Source organism: Dermacentor variabilis, chromosome 6, assembly GCF_050947875.1.
Source record: "Dermacentor variabilis isolate Ectoservices chromosome 6, ASM5094787v1, whole genome shotgun sequence".
In the NCBI taxonomy this organism is placed as follows: domain Eukaryota; kingdom Metazoa; phylum Arthropoda; class Arachnida; order Ixodida; family Ixodidae; genus Dermacentor; species Dermacentor variabilis.
This window is the reverse complement of record NC_134573.1, coordinates 175,918,539-175,943,353: the sequence shown is the minus strand read 5'-3', so window position 1 is coordinate 175,943,353 and position 24,815 is coordinate 175,918,539. Positions and strand designations below refer to the sequence as shown.

Genomic DNA, 24,815 nt, shown 5'->3' with positions numbered 1-24,815 from the left:
TAACAGAAATTAACGAAACCTTAGCACCCCCACTCCCCCCCGAAATAAAATCCTGGCTAGGCGCCTGACGGCCACCAACAGACTGTTCGAACGATGACTGCTGGGGTGGCCGGTGCGTTGTCCTTGCTGTTGTTCTTGCCTAACTAGGGACACTTACTAGATCCTAGGAGTCGCGAATTCTGCCAGACACTATATATACGAGTGGAAGTCACGTTCACGAGACTATAGTCTACTGTGCTCCGGTTCTAAATTATTATTTGCACATATATATTGCGATGTTCTCTCTTATTTGCCTCTTCTGCAAGGGACACGAATGACTCCATCTTTTCTCCTTCTCTGCCGCTGCTTGTTCTCGTTGAAAAGTACGGCTCAGGAGTTATCTTTAAACGAGCGTGTGCGTAAGGATTCTTTTACTAATTCTTTTAATTTCTTATTGACCTGACTTCGTGCGAGCCAATGACCACTACTAAAAAAAGAAAAAAAAAACAAATCCTTACAAAATATGGTCCTCATAATCATGCTGGTGTCCTGCATGCTGTCCGATGTCGCTTTCACGTACAGACGCAGTCGTGTCGGCAGCGAGACATTTTCTGGAATCTTACTGACGGACTTGTCAGGGCGTTTGCTTATTGTTTTATTCTTTTCTTCTCTAAATCAAGCCTTAAAACGTCACCTGACACACAACTGAGTATTCTGTCACACTCTTTACCTTAGCCTTCTATGTCCATTCGCTTCTGAAGCATACGGAACACATGTCGTGTGCGTTTCCAGGTCGGTCCCCTCTGCAGTGCGTGCCACTTGTGCGGAACACAACGGCACGCGCAGTTGGACCGACAGTGATGCGGATATAATGCTTTGCCGCGCGAACAGAATCGCAACATCTGCCTTACCTCACTGGCAAACAATGCAACGCAGTCTCAGCGGCCGGCAATCGGGAAGAGAAAACGGTCACATTGATTGATTGCAGAGCGCGCCTAGAAAGTGTTCTGCAACGATGCATCTAAATAATGGACGCAAAACAATAGTCCTTTGCGAGAATGTTTGTTGAAACTTTCGTTGAATTCGAGAGACGCCATACATTGCAGATATATCTCGTTGAATTCGAATCAACGGTCACTTCGTGGATATAGTTTGTGAGATAGGTTTACTTTTGGCGTCTTCAAACATAAGCAGTGTATATATGCTGTACGTGGGCGCACTCGGTCCGTACATAAGTTTAGCTTCGAAAGGGCGTGGAACAGCTTTAAAACGCGCGCTGTTATAAGAGTATAGCGAATGCTCTGTAATGCAAAAATAACAATAATAAATAATAACAATATTAATATGACTACTAAACGATGATACTCAGGCTAATAATAATGAGGAGCTAGCTCCACAAAGCAAACGAACGCAGATTCCGTTTTCTAACCGCCCGATAAAGCACATATATAAAAAAAATAATAGTAATGTGATAATAAAATGGGGACATCACTCACGTATACTCTACCGCAGTTTTCCATAATCTTTGTAGAATCCGCATCTTTGACCAGTTTCACATTCGTAAAGTTGTTATCGATAAAAATTGATCTCGCTAACGTAAACTGTTCACTTCTAATAGAACGTTCACATGCAATGATGCACTTCTAGAGCGCTTTACTCGCAAAGCAATCTTTGCGGACTTGTATTTATTACTTTTGTTGACATGGTACTCGCGAATCTCAGTTTGTAGTTTTAATCTTCCGTCATACCGAATGAGAGAATAATTCTAGAAGATTATAGCAACTCAGATCCATGGTGTTCCTAATCTGACCTGACCTTATTTACCTTACCAACAATACGCGCGCGCAGAAGCTCAGGCGAGAAACGAACAACGTAGCTGATTTTGGTTACGGCCCAACGCAAGTAGACTTAGAAAAACACATCACATTAGAGAGACCTGCTAACCCCAGAACAAAGCATCCAAAACATATTAAACCACTTAAATATAGAACAGAATCCTTCAAAAATTCGTTCCTGGTTCGAAGCATAGACGATTGGAACAACTTGCCACATGATATAGTAGAATGTACTGATTTACAATCTTTTGTAAAGGCTGTTACCAATTATTTGTAAACGGTTGAGAATACGTTTTATTCTTAGCTGTTTGTCGGTTGCAGTTGTTTGGGCGCGTTACCTTTTTGTTGACCCATATAGTGCTATAACTCACTCTTTGTAACTCAAGTTGTTTGTTGCTTCATATTTGTTTATATGCTGTGCCTTCCTAGCCTGATTGCTTTGTATGGCATTGTTTAAACATCTACTATGTCTAGTTTGATAACAGCAATGTAACCGCAACTCCTGTCTTGGCTTGTGCTGACAGTATGAATAAATTAAAAAAAAAAAATATCGCGAGCGCATGTGGTTTGCTTAGCAGGATCACATCGCGATCTCCTCCGCGCAGACAGCGCGGTTCTTGAAGGCATACTTTTCTTTTTGTTCGTTTCATTTGGCATTTACTGAAACGCATGACGAGTTTCGTAAGTCAAATGCCCCCGTCTTTCCAAAGTCAGCATTTCCTCTTGTCATAACCTCAACTCACTTTTTGTTTTGCCGCCACTTTCCGTCTTTTCATAAGGGACACGCGAAGTGCTGGAAGCAGACTTTTTCACACTATTAGGTAGCCATATGCAGGAAGGCGACCTCCCGCTCACGGCATCATTTAGCCGAGGGTATAGGTATTGTAAGCAGTGAGGATGTAGTAATTAAGGAAGAGAAGGTGGTTAGGCAAGCGACACGAACTCCTGCGCTGCTGCTTTATTTTCACTTACAAGGCGACGACGTCCGCCACGATGGCGGACCTCGCTTTGTTGACGCTTTGTTTGGCTTTGATCTTCAACTGGATGGTTGAGATATATACCATCTGGTCCTGTACAACGAACTCTTAAAAATAACAAAGCTATTCCCGTAGGTGTGTGGCGACAGCTTTAGCGTACAAGCACACCGCCTTCTTTCGTGGGATTATGTCTAGTGCTGCTTTAGCAAAATGCCATGTTCAGGAAATTCATAAACGCCAAAGGCTAGCAATGAAAAGCGATATGGTGACTCCGCGGTATTTTTTTCTAATAGCGCTCAGTCGATTACCTGACAGTAGGAGGTGTCATGTGAAAATACGTATCGCTTTCTTCTTTTAGATACATTCCAAGGGGAGCGTCCTGGGCATTTTATTTTTATTTTTTGTAGGGCTAAAAGTGTGTGTGTGGGGGGGGGGGGTGAGGATGTGAGGGGTTGAAGCGAACATCATTGCAACAGGCGGCACATAAAATAGAGAAAAAAGAAGAAAGGAACAGAAAAATAGAAAATGACCCAATACACTTATAACCACCAAAAAGGCACATTAAGACATCTCTCTGGTAGCGCGATTGCCAGTATAAATTTTCGATGAGTCGCAGTGCAAATATAGTATGCAAAATAATAATAATAATAAAAAGTAAAAAATAAGGACCCAGCACTTAACACATGAGCTAACTTCATGTAAATTAACGCAGTCGGTTTTGTTTTTTTATCGACGCAAAGTATTGGTCCCACGACAAGATCGTACAGCTTGGAGCCATGGAACATGAAGCGGAGTTTTGATTCTTTGAAACCGTCGACAATGGGCACTTGTCCGATATTGCCGCGAAGGACAAGTCGATGTATGAATGGCGAACGCGTGTGTCCGACAAAGAAGCCTATTATTTCAAGGACAAAAATAGAACGCAACATTTACCGATGATTTTGAAGAATGTATATGATATTAGGTATAGAAGGACCTCGTGGTAATGTTTTCTATGTTCTTGCACGCACTGCAGTTAGACGTGAAACAGAAGCAAATCGAATTGCGTTGCATAGAACACAATCGTACAGCCAGAGCATTTGTTCTACCAAGAAAGAAGAAAAAAGTAAGACGCGCTCATATATATGTACATATTTCCTACTTTCACGGGCGGTGTTTGTATACAATTGCAGCTTAGCGAAGCGGGATCTTAGGGCACGTTTATATTTCTTTTTATAATGATTTTCGCCTAACACAAGCTGTTTGCGTCGATCTGGCCTTTTTCCTAGCAGTTTTACCCCTTCGAAATATGCCGTGCTCTTTCACCCGTCGCCGCGTGTCACGTACGTGCTCCTGCTCCTCGAACCACCTGTTCCGATTGAGTTGCGACGGTACGGTGGAGCGCGAGGTTCAGGGAGGAGCGAAGCGTGGCATCACGCTAGCCACCTCTCCTTCCGTCAGGACTCCTCAAAATCTCCACAGGATAGTCGGACGAAACACGAACACTGCGAACAGCGTCACCGCAACTTGTGCAAACGGCTCGACGCGCGCGCGTCTCGCGGTCAGCTGTTTCGTAGCTGGCGCGCGTCGCGCTTCACGCAGCCGTCGGCGCCCGCTGGCTTTGCAAGGCATGTAGGGATACGTGCCCTCCCATTTCCTCCTCCGTCAGACGCCGACGACGCCCGAACGAGGGGGTGTTCGTGTATGCGAACCGCGTGTTACCTCCGCGAGCCGCCGGACACCATCCACACGCCGCCTTGCACGGTACTACACAGTCCCGGGATACATGTGCACGACATGGATTCACCGGTCGCAGGTAAGCGCTCCGGCGCGCCTCACGGGCCTGTCAGCGAGCGCGACACAAAAGAATTCACGGAACGAGCCGCCGACACCGCCTAGCTTTTTTGCCGCGTACACGGCGTGAGTTGCAGGCCGCTGTCCCGTGTAGTGCGATGGTGGTGCTCCCGAGCGGCCCGGGTCGGCTTCCTTGCGCGCCGCGACTTCTTTCTGCTGATTGTCGCCGCGGAGGTGTTTCGGATTTCGTTTTTTTTTTCTTGTTTCTCCCGTCGGTTTGGCGGGGTGAAGTTTGCACTTGAACGATAACGCTTGTGATACTGGTTTCTGTCAGGCGTTCCGCAGCTTGCGATGCTCGCTCCGTCCGCTGTCCTTGATGCTGTCTAGCCCAGAGACAGCGGCGTCGGTAGTTTATTGGTTCCACTTTGTGGGAAGTAAAAACAAAGTTAGGCGGCTTTTAATGAAAGAGAAGCAGGCAGCGTGGCTTCATTTAGCCAAATCTGAGTTCGTTGACGATGCCTTTGCGAACTTGCGGGAACATTTGAAGATTACTTCAATCGGGTCGGGATGTCCCGTGCCGAGAAAAGTACGCGATCGTCGAAAAGCGTGCGCATCGCCGAACCGTCAGTGAATATTGAGAAATGGGCGTGAGCCAGCACAGATGCGTACGCTGTCTGACGTGTAAATTAATGCAGCTGTGTTTCTCTTTCCACGCAACGGGCCATTGTGTGCGTGCGTGCGCGAATTTCCAACTAGCAAACCGGGCTTCTTCGGCTGCTCGGAACGGGAAGTGGTGCTGCCGCGATCGCGTGCTGTCTGCCCCCTGCGATTGTTTTTGTTCTGATCTGGCTTCTGGCCAGCGTCTGTTTCGGTTTCTTTGTATAGTGTCCCACCTGTCGCGGCCTATGTATATTTGCATTGCGATAACTGTTTGTTTCGATCCGGTGTAGTTTATGTGGGAGATTTCGTTCTTGGCAGCGTAGAAATGGAACGCACGAAACAGCTTTGGGAACAGGTGGTTGTGCGTTAGTTCTGGCAGCCGCGCCTTGATTCCGGAAATAAAGTGCAACGTAATGAGCTTAACGGCACCTTTGGTCGTGTAAACGTGCGGTATGCGGTCGACGCGCACAACTCGCGTACGTGCCAACAACAGGCGTTGGTAGGTGCCCACCCAGGTAGCACAAAAGAGATACGTAACGTTTTCGTAGCGTTTATCCAAGACGATAAAAACGTGTTAAAGAAAACACGAATGAGAGAACTTCGGCGGGAAAACGTCGTATATCTCTGCTAATGTCCGGCTTAATTACTTTCTTGAGACGATCTAGAACAGGTCTGCAAGACGTATTCGAAAAGCTGGTCTAGAAATAGTATTGGGAAAGACGCAAGTAATCCCTTTGCCAAAACTATTCGTAACCAATTTCTAAACGTTTTTAGGACGTTATCAAAAAGCTGGTCTAGAAACGGTCTTGAAAGGTTTACGATCATCTGAAGCTAATTTTCGCGGGTGACGGGCGCGATCAGACATCGTTGTTCAAAACACGCGTTTAGTTTCGCCTCACGCGACCGGCCTATGCCGTGCAGACGTCGTCAGCCGCACCCGTTGGCACGGCCTAGGCCAATCGCGTGAGGTGAAACTGATCGGGCGTTTCGAACAACGATCTGCAATCGCGCCCCAGATGAGTAGAAGCGTCGGTGTTGACTGTAAGAGCCATGGCGCAGTGCCAAGCACTGTTCCCCGCATGGCCAGCGCATCCTCTACCAAGTCGCACGAAAATGAGCCTGTTAGGAATAATAAATCCTTAATACCGCCTTTAGTAAACTACGATGCTTACAACTACAATGGGAATGACATCCTGCAAAGAACAAATGGCCACGTCTTGGCAGGTGGCCAGACCAAGCCCTTCATGCCAAGAGTGCATGAAATGAGAACATTGTGACAAAGCAAAAACACTTTATTAAAATGTAATGGTTATGCAAGGTTCGAACAAACTGTGTGAGAAATGCAAATAGAAGTAAAAGTACATCAACAATGACAAAAGTCGCAGAAAGGATTCGTAATGAACTCGAAAGTGAACATTCAGTAGCACATAAACAAAATTCCAAGTACACATACAAAAATGAACCGAAAAACCTGGAGTGTACTAAAGTGTCTAATTTATCATAGTAAAGTGCACGTGCTATTAGATAGACTAGAGTTATGCAGAAGTGACATCGGAGCGAATGGAAGAAGTAGACTGAAAAATGCAAGAGTATGAATCGTATGGTAACTGCCTCCAAGCAATGTTACCAATCAGCTAGAAGCTTGAAGAGAGCACAAAAAGAAATACCACCGCATACCATCATAAAACAATCCTGTGACAGAAATAAAAAAATGGGAACAATGCAAAATTTGAGATATTACCTTTAGGATATATCAGAGAAAGTAATGGCGAGAAAAAATAACCATACAACAAAAAAGCAATAAAGTGAAATTAGTATAGAATACTTAAACGGGAGATTCAGTGTAACAAGTGAACACTACTGTAGTACAGCGAACGATGAGACAGTAATGCTGCATCTTGCCACTCCAGAACGTGAGAAATGAATATGCAAGCCTCATATTAGAAACTTACATAAACATGGAAATAAACTGCAATGCACTAGAAGCTGCATTTGTGTAACAAAGGAAGCAATGGTCATAATAAATAGTAAGTGTTTTATCTAAAAAGCCCTTTACAGGAGGCAAAGTTGTACCTCTCTGGCAAAAACAAAGTTGCAACGAATAATTTGCAAACCAGCAAATACATTAATTAGCACACTGACATGTCACACTTTGCGCACATCTCCAGTCTCCTAAAGTAAAAAAAAAAGCACTCTGAATGAGAAAAATGTTTAACACATTTAGCCCAGAGCAAATTCTTTGCCAGTTCACTCACACTTTCACATCCAAAAACATTTGCCACAAAGTCCAGGCACAGTTCCACTGATGTTTACCAATTCACCCCCACTTTCATGTCCAAAAATATTTGGCACACTGTCCAGGCAGAGCTTCATAGATAAACAGCTTGAGAGCACCCTACTGATTATTGTGCAGTCCCGCTGCTGGAAATATAACTGCCACACATGCTGGTAGTGGTTTCAATGTAGACACACTTGCTGCCCTGGACAGGTATGCTCAGATATCTGCACTGGTGCTCCATTTTGTCGAAGTAGACAGATTGATGCACTACGCTGGTAACTGAAATGTTTTGAATGCACAAGTATTGGCTTCACCAGAAAGACTTGCCCACATACCACCACTGGCATATATATGCACTTGCTCTTCACTCAGTAGCATTGAACTTAAAGTGTTCCCTATGTGGGAGCCATGTGTAAAACCGGTGACACACGACCACTCTCGATCGCGATCAAGCCCGATCCGGATCGAAATTATCGATGCGACTGGCTCACTCTCGTAGCTTGCGCAGAGGAGCCAATCACGACCGAGAAATTCGATTTGTAACGAACTGGATATCGGCTAAAAGAGCCCCGTGTGAAACCGGTATCAAATAATGCACAGACGTACGCTAGGAAAATGTGTTGCACAAGGACAAAGAACTGCGACATGCGCTGTTGTGCGAAGCGCGCGAACAGAACACATGTATATATATAAAAAAAACTGCGAGAGCGCTTCGCGAACTCCATGCGCACACATGGCACCCGCACAAGCTCGGCAGGCCGCCGTAAAGCGCGAAGGGCGCACAGCGTACATTCCGACACATGTCCCAAACTGCAAACAATCGTACTACCTAAAGCATACAAGTTATTTTATACCAAGGGCATACTCGACTCCCGTATGCAGTATCCACGAGCGAGTTATGCAGCGTACATGCTGTATCCATTCGCCAAATAGTAAAATTGATAACAAGCACAAAGCTACAAGGGACTCAATACATTACTACCATTTGAGGCGTCAAATAAAATCGAATTTGGCCATTTCATATATTGGACACAATATATGGACACATGTGGTACCTGGTAACACCATAAAATACCCATCACGTGGGTAAAGGGGGCGAAAACACAATCGAGAACCTGAAGCGCAAACGATAAAAACACGCTATGGTGCACGCAAAATTCTGTCAGTGCGCTGTAGCGCAAGGGAAGAAAATAGGGCGAGCACTTGACCTCACCTTTTGGGATACCGCAATAGTACTGAATAATTAAAAAAAAAGCCTGTTTGAACCAGTTCCCTTGTCTGCAACACTCTTGCTAAATGGGAGACTAAAATACCACGATGACGGCTCTATTGCGGAGATCGGCAAGGTGCGCACAGACAGAAATTTTGCCGCCTTTCTTCGCATTCTGCAAAATGCTTTCTTGTTAGGATCACGCATAGCGGCCGATCCCGACGCTAGGGACACACAGGCACGATTTCGTCCCTCTAACTTTCGTCCTTATAGTGCCCTTAACGCCTTAATTACAGCGTCAGTGAAAAGGCGCCTCACATAACATGACAATGAACTTGAAGAGCTGATTAGTGCCCTCCACTCCGCGCCCTCCAATTGAAAACACTACTGATTTCCAAATTAAACTACACAAACAGATCGCACAACCCAAACTAATCACAGAACGTCGTTTTCTTGATGGCAAAACCCTGCAACACTTACATGACAAAGGGCAGCGGCAGCACATTCAGAGCAGCCGCTATCATACCACAGCGCAATACAAGTGCGATAACGCTATTATGCCCGGCTCAAACAGATCGCACAACCCAAACTAATCACAGAATGTCGTTTTCTTGACAGCAAAGCACTGCAACACTTACATGACAAAGGGCAGCGGCAGCACATTCAGAACAGTCGCAAACAGACCATAGTGCCATGCGAGTGCGATAACGCAACTATGCCCGACTTCACGAATAACGTGGCCGCCTTGGTCACATAACAATTGAAAACACTACTGATTTCCAAATTAAAACCACACAAACATATCGCACAACCCAAACTGATCACAGAATATCGTTTTCTTGACAGCAAAACACTGCAACACTTACATAGCAAAGGGCAGCGGCAGCACATTCAGAACAGCCGCAAACACATCACAGCGCAATGCGAGTGCGGTGACGCGACGACGCCATGACGACGCGACTAGGCGACTATGCCCGGCTCACCCAGCTGCCCGGCATCACGAATCACGTGGCCACCTTGGTCACATGATTTGACGACGGTATCGCCACCTTGCGCAAGGTTGGATCGCATTGATGGGTTGTTGAATATTGCAGAAGCCGCTAAAGAGGCTGACGCGCCGTGGCGTGGCGGTGGCGCCTTGAGTCGTTTTCAAAACGTATTCACCCCTCATTTTTAAGCTGCCTGGCTTCCAACGTTATCAAAACGTATTCATCCCTCGTTTTTAAGCTACCTTGTTTGGAACGTATTTGATGCGTCGATTTTGGTCAAAAATCCGTTTCAGACGTTGAATCCCTTAATATGACGTTTTCAAGACTTTGTGTGCTACCTGGGCATCTGTGTGCCACACCGCGGTGCGTACAAGTCGCTCTTTCGTACCATGCGATATCAGTGCAAGTCCGAGGTCTAACAGTCCACTATCGCCGGTTCAACCCGGACACGACACTGCTTGCGCCTTCTAGACAAGTGTGACGGGAGCTGTTGTAGGTACATGCACTAGAGTTTATTATGGAGCACTCTCGATCCACTTACAATTCGAAAGGAGGAGGTTCACTTTATGAAAGGTTATTATTGCTTTTGGTTTGTATTTATAGCGGCTTGTGAGCATACATACTCATACAGCCGTAGAGCAATATATGTGTTCTACACAATTCCTCGAGGATAATTGTCTTCACTTAAGTTTGCTGTACTATATGATAGAGGGAGAGGGGACACTATCTTACTGTTTTCTTGAATCTAAACAGCCCGTTTTTATGTTACGTCCGCAATTAATATAGTAGAAGTTTTTTTTTTTAATTTGAAAAAAAGAAAAGACACATTCAAGGCATATACAAACACATTTTGTCTTATTACACAGTAACACAAAACTAAGTAGCACAACATGTTATAAATTATGCTTGACTGCTTTCCTTTGCTACAGTCCTTAATGCAGAAAGTGTTCTGCTTTTATGCTCTTCAATCACTGTTAGTGTCACTTGACATGGAGTCCTCGATGTTGTTGCTCAATCTGCTACCCCTGCTGCTTTTGGTGTCAGATAATATTTCATTGAGGCTGCTTTTTATGCAGTGCGTCTTCTGAAAGACCTCACGACAACATCTGCTTCAGTGTTGGTAGCTGTTTAAATACAAAGGTGATCACAATGAGGCCCATCTATACAGAAGTCCGCAGAGTCGGTTAGAAGGCAAAGCTCAATGTTGCTTTAGTAGAAAAAAAAAAAAAAGAAGAGGTGATATTGAAATTTTCAACTTGCCAGGAATATTTGCCTAAAGTTGAGGCTGAATCTTGTTAGATGAATTGCGATTGTTACTCTTTATTTTTCTTGGTGTGCCACTAATGCTGAAAATCACATTGTTTTTATTGTTTTATTGTTCAATTGCATGCCTGGATTGGTATAGGCTGCTTGTGGTCGTTAGAGGCAACAGTAGTGACAATTCATAAGTGAGCGTAGGATAATAAATTGCTCCACTTCAGGTTCCTTGGAGTTTGCTTGGTGGAGAAATGACAAAGGCACCAGAGGAAATCATTATTGAACACTTTTATTGTAACTAAAATGCCATGACAATAATTTCTTGTTCCACAACATCCTATATTCTATGGTGTTCTTTGAGATTTTCCATCACTCTTACTTTAGCAAGGCCCTGTAAAAGTTGATAGCTTGATCACATTCAAATGCAGTGCAGTTATATGCCTCCTAATTTGGGGTCGACTAGCCATACTCGGCTGTTATTGTGTACTGTGACATCACAGGCAGATATTTTGAAAGTTTGAAGATGCTATCACTACCTATCCTTTGCATTTCAAATGTATAAACTGCCAGTCCAACTGGAGGTAATTTGTTTCTCAGCTCCCATAGTGGACACCATGAGAGCTGATGCTCCTTTTCTGAAGATATGAGTAACGTATCCAGTACTGAACTGGATAGGGTTAATTCTGTATGTCGATGCCTGATCTCAGTGACACCGCATGTAAAAGAACAGCCCAATAATGCAAGCAGAATTGTTTATGTAGAACCTAGCATTGATGGTACCATTTAAAAGTTTGGTATATACGCAAGCTCAGCAACCATTTTTTAATACTTTAGTGTTTAGTGACAAAACATCTTGCGAGTGTACTTGCAGTGCAGGTTGATTTTAATATACGCTGTTCATTGGGGAATTCATGCCTGAGTTGATAAAGGTGTCAGCAGAGCATTGATGTCTCACATAGTTCTAGCATTACTTATGAAATGGGAGTGCTTCCTTATTTTTGTCTGCTTTGTTCCTTCACGCAGACGAACGAGAGGATGTGCAGAGAAAAACTTTTACGAAGTGGATCAATTCACAACTTGCCAAGGTATGTCACTTTTGTGAATAAAAGCACAATAAATAAGGACAATGCTTGGATGTGGAGGCAAAATAAAGCAAAATGTTTGCCTCCGTTTATCATCCTTCCATTGCCTCCACCTGTTCGCAGGCCGAGCAGCCTCTTGTCAACGACCTATTTCAAGACTTTCGGGATGGAACACGGCTTCTGACGCTGCTTGAAATCCTCTGTGGCCAGCAACTGGTGAGTTGCTAACTCAGATTCAAAGAGCCCCTCACCAGGCCCCATTGTAAATTTTGATCATACACTGGAAGTTGTAGGGTACCATTTAAGAAGTGTGTTACTGCAAGAATTTTAAGGATTGCTTAATTATTAGAGGAGATAAGAGAAATTGAAATGTCATGTTGCCATGCTGTCAGGAGGCAAGCTACGCTGCAAATGTGGTCTCTCCTCATGCCTCGACTATTGTTGCAAGTGACATTTCTTCCCTGCCTTTTCCCATACTGGAAGAGAGAGATTGTGCCACATTTACATCACACGACCAACCTCTTCTTTTTCTTCACTTCCCCTATTCCCTGCACGATGCACTCCCAGTGGCGGTATGGCGCATTTTATATTGTACGATTTACCGACGTCATGTGCCATACTTGGTGACATTGCTGGCAGTGTGTCTTGCATAGAGGCATATGTGCATGTGATGTTGACTTTGACTGGAAGTGGGGTGCCCTTGAGAGAAAGTGCGGAGGCTTCTGTTTCAAATTACAGCTATATTCACCCATGCAGCTGTTTCATACTTTATAGACATGATTGCCACTATGTGGTGGACTCGCCGTGCTTGTTTTTTGCAATGCCCAAACCTGGTGAGGGGCCTTTTAAAAAAGACAGATCAATTCTGCAGAAATGCACAAGGTGGAGGAAGTTTGATGAAAAGGAAAAATTGTAGTCGAACTGATATTAGTGTGAAACTATAAAGAAAATGCATATGGTTTTCCTTGTAGCTCCGCGGTAATCTCTTCTTTATGACAGTGCTTTCCTTTCACCAAACTCAGACTTGTATTCAGTGGCTGGAAAGATGATTAGGGACCATATTTTGTAACAGTCCATATAAGTTTTCATTATTAAGGTGAAAGCCTTAGACAGCTCATGGAACAAAAATTTGTCCATCCGGCGTCATAGCACCAAAATTTAATGCCACCAAAATGGGGGGTGTAGACTCGACTTTAGTTGGAAGTCGAACCTACAACCTTTGGTGTTGATTATGGCAAAGTGAATTAAGGCACAGTTAATTAAGATATAGCTAATTATGGTACTCATATTCATAACTTTTGGTGGGAGTTGAACCCTTGACCTTTGGAGGTAGTCGAACCCACGTAAAGATATGGGTGAACTGGTCATATCTCCAAGTTGGATTCCAATTGACATCGTAAAGGTCGAGAGTTGAACCCGCTACCTTTAGTGTTAATTAAGGTAAAGTTAATTAAGACACAGTTATCTAAGAAATGGTAAATTAAGGTGAAGTGAATCAAGGCTCAATTAATCAGGACAGAGTTAATTAAGGCACTCACAAAAAGAATGATGGGGTTTAATGTGCCAAAACCACTTTCTGATTATGAGGCACACCGTAGTGGAGGACTCCGGAAATTTTGACCACCTCGGGTTCTTTAACGTGAACCTAAATCTAAGTACACGGGTGTTTTCGCATTTCGCCCCCATCGAAATGCGGCCGCCGTGGCCAGGATTTGATCTCGCGACCTCGTGCTCAGCAGCCCAACACCATAGCCACTGAGCAACCACGGCGGGTTAAGGCACTCAAACCCACAACCTTTGGTGGGAGTCGAACCCACATGTAGATATGGGTGAACCGGCGAGATCTCTAACTTGTATTTCAATTGAGATCATGAAGGTTGAGAGTCGAACTCACAACCTTTCGTGGGAATCGAGCCCATTATGTTTGGTGTTAATTAAGGCGAAGTTGATTAAGGCAATTGAACCCACAACCCAACATGGAGATATGGGTGAACCGGCCATATCTCAGAGTTGGATTCTAATTGACATCGGGAATGTTAAGAGTTGAACCCACTACCGTTGGTGGGAGAAAACAAGTAATAGGATATAACAAAGCATTAGAATGAAAATATCAAGTAATATAATGAATGTCTAGTGAGCGGGCAGGCTTTTGTCTTCATCCTCTTTAGTGTGTGCTAAAGGGACTGTCAACTTTTTTTGTCTATCACTTACGCATGCTTTCTTTGATATTGTTGGCCCTAACTTATCTGGTTGCTGTGGTGGCTGGTGTCAACTATTGTCCTTACAGCTATTCTTTTCCTGCCCAGAACACAGAAGAGCAAGTGAATTTGCTTCTCACATTTAGCTCAGCCATTGCACAGCAAAGATGCTGAGCATAGGTTAAAGCCTATCTCTAGCAGGATGATCACAACGAAAGTGAGCTTCCTGTTACATTTTCAGGGTGAAGAATGAGGCTGCATAAGGAACTATTTAACAAAAAGTGCAATGACTCCAAGAAAAATAATTTATAGGTAAATTATAGGTAATTTATATCCACACTGAAATGAATAGAGCTGAATCAATTAAACAAGACCTGCGTGACAATCGTTTTGAGAGGTGAAAAGAGAAGTTTTTGGGATAATGTATGATGCAGTTATTAAAACATTATTCAGTGTCATATTTTTAAGTGTACTTTTAACATATACATTTTTAGTTGTGATTCTCACATATTTAAATAAAGAATTATAGCACACTGGCATAAAATCAGCAAGAAAAAAAGAGTTCTTCAGAAACTGTCTTAATTGTGTGGCTATGGTACATTAACTGTTCTGCATGTACTGTTTCTTATACACTGAGGTTTTCCAGGTGTGCTTTATGTTGCATAATGTTCTTAACTGATTTTTTTTTTCTCCTAACAGAAACGAGAAAGAGGAAATTTGAGAGTTCATCATATCAACAATGTTAGCAGAGCACTCCAAGTGCTAGAATCTAACAATGTGAGTTTGTTATTTTTCTAACACTGTGTTTTGCATGAGCTTTACTTTGCAGTTATTGGACCAGACCATCTTTGAAGGCAGCTGTGTTTTTCGGAACTTGTGCCTTCCTTTAACCGCAACTGATGAGAAAGCTGAGGCTTCCATTCGTCATGTGCACTCATGGAGTAGGGGGTGTCCTTGCATGCATGCATCATAGACAGAACCAGGAGATGCCCTTGGAAATTATTTTTTGTGCATTTCACAAGGATCTGTTGATATTGTTTCAGTGCTTCTACTTTGCAGTGCTGCTTTTAAGACTTGTGCCCATCTTGCAGGTAAAGCTTGTCAATATCAGCACAAATGATATTGTCGACGGCAACCCAAAGCTCACCTTAGGCCTTATTTGGAGCATTATTCTTCACTGGCAGGTATGTGAGCAATCTGGTCACGTTTCTGATCTATGTTATCCCACTGCATAGTGACACATTTGCGCCACTGATGTGACTATTAGAGGTTTACTTTAAATTGTACAAAATCCTCTCAAAATTTTTTAAACTCTCCATGCACACTTCTAAGTATTATGAAGTTACTGTTGATGAATTGTCACATAAATGCTAGTTTACAATACTGCCTACATATTATGGTGCAGTAGGACATGAAACATATTAAAGTAAGATCAGGAGAAGAACAACTTGCCTGTCTGAGCCTCACTCCAGTTTGTTCCGTGTTTTATCGCACTTTAATACGTATTAACCAAATAGCCTAGCAACAAGTATTAATAAGTTTACTATACTGTGTTTTTCATACTTAGCAGGCAATGGTGTGGAAGCTACACAAGTTGCGTGTTCACAGAAGTCCTGTTCCATGTCTTCTGCGGCGCAATTGTTTTTTATCTGTGACACTTTCTATAAAATAACTTCTTCATAAACCACAACTTGTGGACATTAGGTTACTTCAAATTACATATTATTTGTGCACCTTCATGTTTCCAGTGGGCCACTTACTATATTTTGGTCGCGAGCGGTAGCAGTGTGCCAGAGCCACTGGTCACAGAAATGTGTCACTATGCTCCCTTGGCAATAAATAGGTTGAGATCTGCGACACCTTCCATGCAATAAGTACGACACTTCGCAGCATAAAAGTATGAGATTTAAAGTTACATTAAATTACATGAGGAATACCTATATATTTTTCTTTCTTTCTCATATTGAACACTTTCTTTTTTGTTGTGAATGAGACCAGTGTGAGAAATCTCTATAGCCTTCGTAGCTTTGCTTGGTACATATGAAACAGAATATAGCTGTCTCACGATCAAGATAATTAGTTGTTTGTGTAATCTGGGCATAATTTTCTATTTGTATCATGCACATCATTGCATAGCTAGACCAGTAATTACACACTGTATTTTACCTTTTATGTCATTGTTCACACCAGGTACATGGTGTCTTAAAAAGGGCTTCCAGTGACATCCACCAAACAAACTTGGAGAAGACGCTTCTTGCCTGGTGCAGAGATGTCACCAAAGGGTCTGTAACTATGCAGCTTTTGTTTTGAACTTTCGCATATTCAGCGTAATTTGAGCTCACATCCTTACTCTGACCATTGCGAGAACTACCGTTTGGCAATTTTTTGTGACTGGGCGCAGCAGCAAATGCAGATAGCTCAGTTGCATTGCTATAAGTGTGTCGATGGCCTGGCTATCAATGGCAGTGACAAATTATTTGTTACATGGCCTTCAAAATTAAAAATATGCTTGCATTCTCAGTTGCTACAGTCTTGTAACTGAATGCTCTACTTAAATAAATATGCAGACTAGCTATCTAGGAGGTGTGAGTATTAAAAATTCTAAGCTGGCGTTCTTGCTTCACAGGGGTGTACGTTTGCAACTCCTAAGCTTATAATAAGTTTACTCAGTTATTACACATTCAGTGTGCCTACCAGAGTGAAGTTGCTACGCACACAATCTTCAACAGAATAAAAGTTTCTGCACTAGACAATAGCGCGGTAAAAGAAGGGTGTTTAGGTTTCGACACTTTTTGTTGTAACTTGACCAGTCCAACTACTTCTGCTTCACCGAGTGAAATTGTATGACCAAGGGACTGTAGATCAAAACTAGATTTAAATACCTGCATGCTGCCTATATTTATTATGGAATGCTTAGATGGTTTCTTCTACTGTTTACCTTACACCTTGTGCTTAATTCTCCTGGATTACCTTGGTTAACAAGCTTCTGTACTGAGATTTGGTAGAATGGCTCTGGTACCCCCCAGATTTCTTGATATATTTTTGTTGTCTCAAAGAAAATGACTGCACTGAAGTAATAGTTCATATTAATATACGAATTGCACTTAAGAGAGACATTTCTGGAGAGTTATTGTGTGTCATGTAACCATGCCCCTAGCAATTTGTCACAATTTGAGACTGTAGGTATACCATCCAATTTATGTAGCCTTGGTAGCCATGTTATGTTTCAAAGTTCTCTGTATTAGTAATGTAACCTGTGTATTCTCATAGGTACATTGGAGTGGACATCAGAAATTTTACGACAAGTTGGATTGATGGCCTTGCATTCAATGCTATTATACATAAATTCAGGTAAGTTGCATCAACTTAGCTCATGTCATGTATCTTTGTAGCTCTTTGAATTTAAAGTTTTCCTTGTGATGAGAGTGTAAGGGCTAATGCACTGTGATAATCTGTGTTTACTGCATGTTTTTTTTCTTTTCTCATCTAGGCCTGACTTATTTGAGTACAAGAGCCTGTTGAACAAAGACCCGAACTCCCGGCTGGAACATGCATTTCAATTTGCAGAGAAACAGTTAGGCATCGAGCGGCTTTTAGATCCTGAAGGTAATGGCATTCTCACAGTGTGTCAATACTTTTGCTTTTCTTCCAGTGTCGCATGCCTGAAATCGAGCATTGCTGTGATTAATTTTAGGAGTCACTTGAAATGTGTCGCATGAGTAGCATTGTCCTCTATGACACTTATAATTTTACTTCACATCTTTTCTGTTCCTTTTTCTTTTTCTAGATGTGAACACACTTCATCCTGACAAAAAGTCTGTCATGATGTATGTCATGTGCTTTTTTCAAGTGCTTCACCAGCAAAACATGCCTTTGCGAAAGGGCAGTTCATCAGAGTACTCAGATAGTGAAACTTCATTTCATCAGGTGAGCTTTTTTTTAAAAATTCTTTGGTGTTTAGAGACTTTGCAAAGAGGCTGCAAGGCACTCTGGATGCTTTTTCATTTTAAGTAGCTTATGTTCCTCTCTTGGTTGAGTTGCTTGAAATGTGTATTTCAGTTTTTAGTGGAAGCTACGTGCTGTCTTGTAACAGTGGCACATCTGGGTCTTTTTTGTTGCTTTGATCTGTCTAATCTCAGTGCATTGGTTAAAATTAAGTCAAGTTCACTACTTTGTTTATTCACATGTCACAGCTCTAATACACATACACACAAATGCATGTATATACACATACATGCACACACGCACAGAGAGAGAGAGAGAGAGAGAGAGAGAGACAGAGAGAGAGAGAGAGAGATAGAGCAATGTCTTTGCTTGAGTAGGTAGGAAGCATAATCCATTATTGAGCACATTTTTCTGAACCTTGTACGTTTTTTAGGTCCAGTAATGATAGTACACTTATCATGAATATAAATTTATAATCATGTTTGCAACACATGGAGATCTAATTCCAGGTAGCTGTTGTGTGCAATCATTAGTCAGTGAAAACACAAACCCAGAATTGGAGAATTGCAAGAAATCCAGTCATAAGCACTGTTTACACATTGGCTTGGCAGATTCTAAAAGTTGATCAGCACATCACTAAAATGGCATGCGTTTGTCTTGTAAAGCCTCACACCACAAACTGGTATGCACTTATGGCTTGGCTCTCTCACCGGCTCCTTCGAGTGCCCAGGTGCTTGAGGGCCATCAGCGAGGGTCACACTCTTTCTGCTGATAAAGAAGGAACGCGAGATAAGCATGCAGTTGTGTCGTTGTCTTGCATGGCTGGCATACTTTTTCTTTTGCGAGCAGTCTGCCTTTGAACCAGACTGGGAAGTGACACCTTGTGCTGTCCATCCTGGTAGGGAAACCTTGTGGAATTGTGGTGCTATAGTAGGTGTGCATGTCTTTATTTTGAAAAAGAGCTGCTATATCTGATCTGCTACTGAGATTATACTGAGGATGGCAGATTCAAAGGTACGCTGTCTGATATGAAGCACTGCAGCATTCTTATTTTCTGTGGCAACTCATATTTTCAGAGCTCTAGTTCTTTTGGTCATAGTAACCCCCATATGACATTGATGACTGTGCTAAATGTTCAGTAGAAACGTTTGGCTTTGATTTGTGCAGGAAGTAACATATACTAAGAGGGCTGCAGTTTCGTACGTGTCATTGGGGGACTGTATTTGCAAAATTTGTTTGCTATTCTAATTTGATTTTGCATATAAAAAGAAATTTCCAAAAACTCACTAAACACAGCTCAATATTGACAATAAACAACTGAATTCACTGTTTGTTATTTTATGTGTAATATGATTTCCACTGCATAGAGATACAATTACAGAGTACAAGTTGTGATTAACTTCAAATGTAATACATTAATATTTGCATTGATAATAGAGTACACCCTGAAACATGAACACTAATTCATCCTGAAGCAGTTCTTCATTGGCATTTCACCTTGTGGCGAGTGAATATGTGTTGTTGTCCCTGGATGAACATTGCTCTGTAAATTTTCGAACACACAGCCACAGACAGCATAAACCTAATTAAGCTTATTCTGCCTGAAGAAATGCAGTTACATTACATTGTGTGTGTGCCTATATACATAGTTAAAACAAAATGCCTATAGTCATGCATTTAGCATTTCATTTTTGTGTGGCATCAGGTGTGTAAACTGTATGCTAGCTAAGTAAGATGTTCGATATTTGTATTGATAGTGTTACGGAAATAGAGTTGCCTCACACAGTTCAGTGCTACTTATGCAACTCATAATTTTGGTTCTACATTATTGTTGCTTGTGAGACACAGTATTTGTTTTTTTTTGTTTCTTTAGTTTGCCCTGCTAAATGATTTTGTAGAGGGAAACAGGTACTCTAAATACACTTTATCAGTGTTTGACAACCACTGTCCATGAACCATAAAAGCAGGCATGTCACTGATTATAGCCAATCCAGCATGTGTGATTTATGCAAGGCACCACACACTAAACAGTTATTTGTGTAAGTCATCAAAATTGTAATCATACAACCAGATTGTTTGGCTTTCAAGAGAAAATATATTGCATTAATATGCTGGTTGGCACTTTTTGTGGGTGCACAAAATATACACATCATATACGTACGCACCTCACACACAGCAGAATATACACAGCAGTAGCACAGGTTGTAGCTCTACGAAGTCTGCTTTAACAAATTAACATGATAGTGTTAAGGGCGTTGTGTCGCAGAAAATCCAGTGTCGGCGATTGGCGCCGGCCTCCCCATGAGTGAAAATTCCCGTATATACTTAGGTACTATATTTATATGCCAAGTCTTACTATATGACATGCGGTATATGCGGGTTATATTGCCACAGCATTCTATCTCTAAAATTGCTCATACCTTGTCTTACATTCTTGGCAAAGTTATTCATCGAAATTTTGAGTATGACAGCCCACAAACAAATGTCATGAAGCAAAACACCGACAGCACATGCCTTTTATGTTAAATCTTCTGAGACTTAAATATTACAAGTGCAAAACAATTACAGAAACATAAAAATTATGTAACTTTTTTGGTACGGCTGTGCTCTTACCTCCGCGATCAGCCCATGCAAGAGGCCGCATATCTACCAGCAAGCTCGCCTTCGTGCATAGCGTTCACCGCCAGTGTTTCCTGGTAAACATTACAGTTGCATAAGCTGCAGTTGCCGGGAAGCTTGAGAAGCAGTCAGGGATTTTTGAATGCAATCTCTTTCCACTGTTGAAGGTGAAGCTTAAGCATTCTCCAATTTTTAGTGGCCCTTTTGATTTTTACGCACTTGTGATAACCTTAGGTACTCCTCACGGCATCTGAAGCATGGCCAGCATGTATTTATGATTTAATTTCAAGACCTGTGTGTTGTGACTAAAAAGAGATTAGGCTCATTGTTGAAGGTCCTCCCAGCATGCGGAAGCAAATTCATGGGGCACAGAAGCCTTATAAGATCACAAAATCACTGTACGAGCTCACACATTGCAAAAGAAAGAATTTTGAGAGAAAAAAAAATGTTGACAAAAGGAACATATTGACAAAGAAAGCAGAGCAGCTTTTGACTTGAACTTCTTTCTATGCTGCTGATATGCTTGAGAAAAGATTGCATTGATATTGCTACAGTCGCAGAACATGTGCTCGGTTTCTGCCTGCACTTTGATGTCATAGTTAATGCCACTTTGCTGCAAAGGTGGAGCATGAGGCAATTATATCAGCTGCACTGCAGTTTTCTTCAGTGACTTTTCTTGGTGTTCTTGGCTCACATGAAACACCATGTGGAAAGTTAATTTCTTTTTGCTATCAAAATCAAACACGAACACGCAATTAAGCGGAGTGGTGGGTAATCTGCTACAGTGATGAATTGAGCACTTTCAGCCTTGTGCCTGGCGTTATGCCTACTTAAACTTAAAGGGGCCCTGAACCACCCCTCGGGCTTGGTGCAATAACATAGTCCGCGGGTTGCAAACGCTGCTGTGAACACCTCAGCCAAGTTTTGCTGTTGTACGCGGTGCGTGGATCTCGCAAGCGGATCGCGAAGTAACCTTTCTCTCAAACATGCTCTTTTCAACAGAAGGCCCTGTCCTCACTCTCTTCTAGGCGCACTATTTCGTCATTCCCTTGCACTGCTGCTATTGGCCGATAGCTGACATCAAGTAGCGGTCGGCTGCATGGTGTAAATGAAGTGACCGCCGCAGAATGTCGCCACGATTACACCGGCTAGAGCAGTGTGGCTCGCTGAGGGCAACCGCATTTGGATTATGTTTAGTGCGTCGTAGGCACCAAAGGCGGAGGTCGTGGTGTCTACATCAACATCCAAAATGAAATTTCAACTGCATGCCATGGTGACATTTAGAAGGCGCAGCCTTGTCGGCACGCCCCACTACGCCATAGCCTTTGCAGTGCAAGGCATTGAAGAAGGAATGGGAGCACAGTGGTGGTTGTGTTTGAATGCCAATAACTCTGCTTCTGTTGAATGCATTGAAGTGCTTTTTGCGGCAAAGGATTTCTGAAATAGTCGATTTTTACTTCGAATGTCTTTCTCCACTATGATAAAAAGTGGTTCAGGGTGTCTTTAACTAGCAGCAGCCTTGTGCAGCAGTGGTGCATTAAAGATTGTGATAATGTCAGTGTATTTTATTATGTTTAGTGAATCTCTTTCTGCTGTCTAGGAGGTTGGAAAGGGTGCCAGTCCTCTGCTCAAATCAAAAGGCGGAGCAGTGGGCGGGTCCATTTCATCACGTGGTGCTGTCACCAACGTGAACAGCTACCAGAGCAGCCTGGAAGATGTGCTGACCTGGTTGTTGGAGGCCGAGGATCGGCTGGTCAATTTGCCCCCCATAGGCAGTACTGTGGTGCAAGTGAAGGACCTCTTCCACACGCATGAGGTAATGTGGTGATCTGACCTTCACCACTTTGTATGTAACATGCTCATGTGCTGACAATGCAAGTGGCTTGTCATCATGATGTGGTCATGCAATGTTTGTGATACACGTGAAACTAAAGCGAACATGAAAGCTCATCTTTCATAAAAGCTTTCACTAAACTTTTAACTTTATGATGTGCTGCCAAATGTCTAAAGGTGTGTCACTAGCATGCTGTTGCAAGTTAAAATTTAGTTTCTACCTTTCTCCTGTAAGCATGATTGAATGAGCAAGCATTTGTTTGAGAAGTCACTCCTCTTCTGCATGCCAGGTTCCAAACAGTGTAGGAACTGCTCTGTCACTCTTCTTGTAATAGCCGAATTTCACTAGAAAAGTACATGAAAGAGATCGTGCTCATGGTTCTCAGGTTGGTCGTTTGACTTCTGACACAATCACGGTAATTACAGTAGTGTATGCATATGTACGGTATGGTCCACTGTTAAAAGGTTGTCACATAGCGCATAATTGGAACCAGCTAGCCCTGCTCACCCCACTAGTTCTTCTTTGGCTGCAGGCCTTTATGCTGGAGCTGACACGAAACCAGGGCCGTGTTGGCGAAGTGCTCCAGGAGGGGCAGCGGGTCATTCGTGGAGCAGGCATATCAGCACAGGAGAAGGAGGAAATCAAGGTACAAATGGCATTGCTCAACACGCGCTGGGAGAGCCTTAGGCACAGCGCCATGGACATGCAGACCAAGTGAGTAGCGGGATTCATTTCTTGTTTAGATATTATTCGTGCCAGAGTTGATGCAGAACAAGTGATGGTGCATTTCTGGAGGAGATCTTCATCCTTCAGAAGACATAAATAGGCTTAAGTTGATGAAAATTATGATGCTGATGACAATGATAATCTAGAGAGCAGAGTCCAGCTGCTTAGCAAATCAACGACACATCACCTGGAAGTATTCAGTCTTAAGTTTGTGCTTTTAGCGGGAGAAGTGAAAATTTTACATCCGGAGGTTAGTGGCCAAATAGTGTAAGTATATTGCTTTATTTACTTTCATTATAGACTCATAGCTGTGCCTACATAGTAGCTGCATTTCCAACTTTGCAAGAAAACTTGCTAATTACACAGAAGAAGGGTTTACGATTGCGCCTCCATATAAGGCACACTCCTAACTTTAGGAGCTGAAAATGTGCCATCTCGTTGGGATGGAGCTGACAGAATGAGCTTATTTATGTCAAGTCATTGCCATAGTTATACAGTAGTGTATTCTATACTGTGGTTCCCATTGCAGTGTTCGGTAGTCTGAGTTTATTGCAAAAAAAAGGTTTCAAAGAAAGCAGAAATTGCCTTCAGTGACATCCCCTTAATGAAAAGAAGAGACAGTGTTTTCAAGAACAGCTTCATTTCGCATATTACTACATCATTTTTTTGTAGAGTTACAAAAGAAGAAAAACAAAGAGATTTCTGTGGGTCAGTACAGTATGTAGTGAATGCTTATATTGAGTAACTGTGCACGAAACTCTTCTCGGCGTGTTGGTTTTATACAGTCGACTTCCATTAATTCGACGCTGACGGGACTGACGAATTGATAGAATTATCTGGCAGGTTGAAATAAAGAAGATGCAGAAAAAGCGCCAAAACACGCCGCTCATTCATTTGGCAGTATTTGCCTGATTCTAGCACACCCCCCAATAAAATGCGTGTCCACTTTCTATTCGTCCAGTGTAGCAAACTAACATATAAATGATGTTAAAGCTCCTAACAAAGTAGAAATCTAATGCCCACCTGATTTTTTAAGCAAGAAAAATTGTTGCACAAGGGTGGCCGTTTTTCCGAGGTCAGCTTCACCACACGGTTGCTAAAGTTGGCTTCACCACAATGTATTCTTATGTGGTAAGCATACAAACGTTACGAAAGTGGTTTTGGTTTTGTGTCCAATTGCACTGCACCGGTAACTTTCGGCCCAACTTTATCGAAGAAGAAAAAAAAAGGGGGCGCATTGTAATCGGGTAAATACCGTAATCAAACAATTGTGAGCTATGTTTATTGCTTGAAAATCTTCCTAGGGCAGGCCCAAAATAGGTGTTTTCAACAAGAGAGGAAGCGTGTCCAACATATTCACTGTCCCCTAAGCTCCGCCAAGACAGACGCTGCCACTAAAGGGGCTGCTATCAGTGTCACCATAGGCATCAAGCGCGTGCATGCTGACTGGTCA

The 24,815-nt window shown here is 42.6% G+C and overlaps 1 protein-coding gene across 10 annotated transcripts in view; it reads left to right on the top strand.

Annotated features, from left to right (window-relative positions):
* Positions 1-24,815, top strand: part of Dys (Dystrophin) — a 532,460-nt gene that overhangs the window by 132,561 nt on the left and 375,084 nt on the right. For 9 of the 10 annotated variants that reach the window (XM_075696880.1, XM_075696878.1, XM_075696876.1 and 6 more), the window contains 10 exons: positions 11,982-12,043; positions 12,164-12,256; positions 14,938-15,015; positions 15,330-15,422; positions 16,429-16,520; positions 17,509-17,589; positions 17,729-17,844; positions 18,026-18,165; positions 22,403-22,618; positions 23,169-23,350. In XM_075696880.1, coding sequence (XP_075552995.1) covers positions 11,982-12,043; positions 12,164-12,256; positions 14,938-15,015; positions 15,330-15,422; positions 16,429-16,520; positions 17,509-17,589; positions 17,729-17,844; positions 18,026-18,165; positions 22,403-22,618; positions 23,169-23,350 — 1,153 coding nt within the window. Of the gene's footprint in view, positions 1-4,446; positions 4,587-11,981; positions 12,044-12,163; positions 12,257-14,937; positions 15,016-15,329; positions 15,423-16,428; positions 16,521-17,508; positions 17,590-17,728; positions 17,845-18,025; positions 18,166-22,402; positions 22,619-23,168; positions 23,351-24,815 lie in introns of those variants that run through there. The other variant, XM_075696884.1, reaches the window with a different exon arrangement.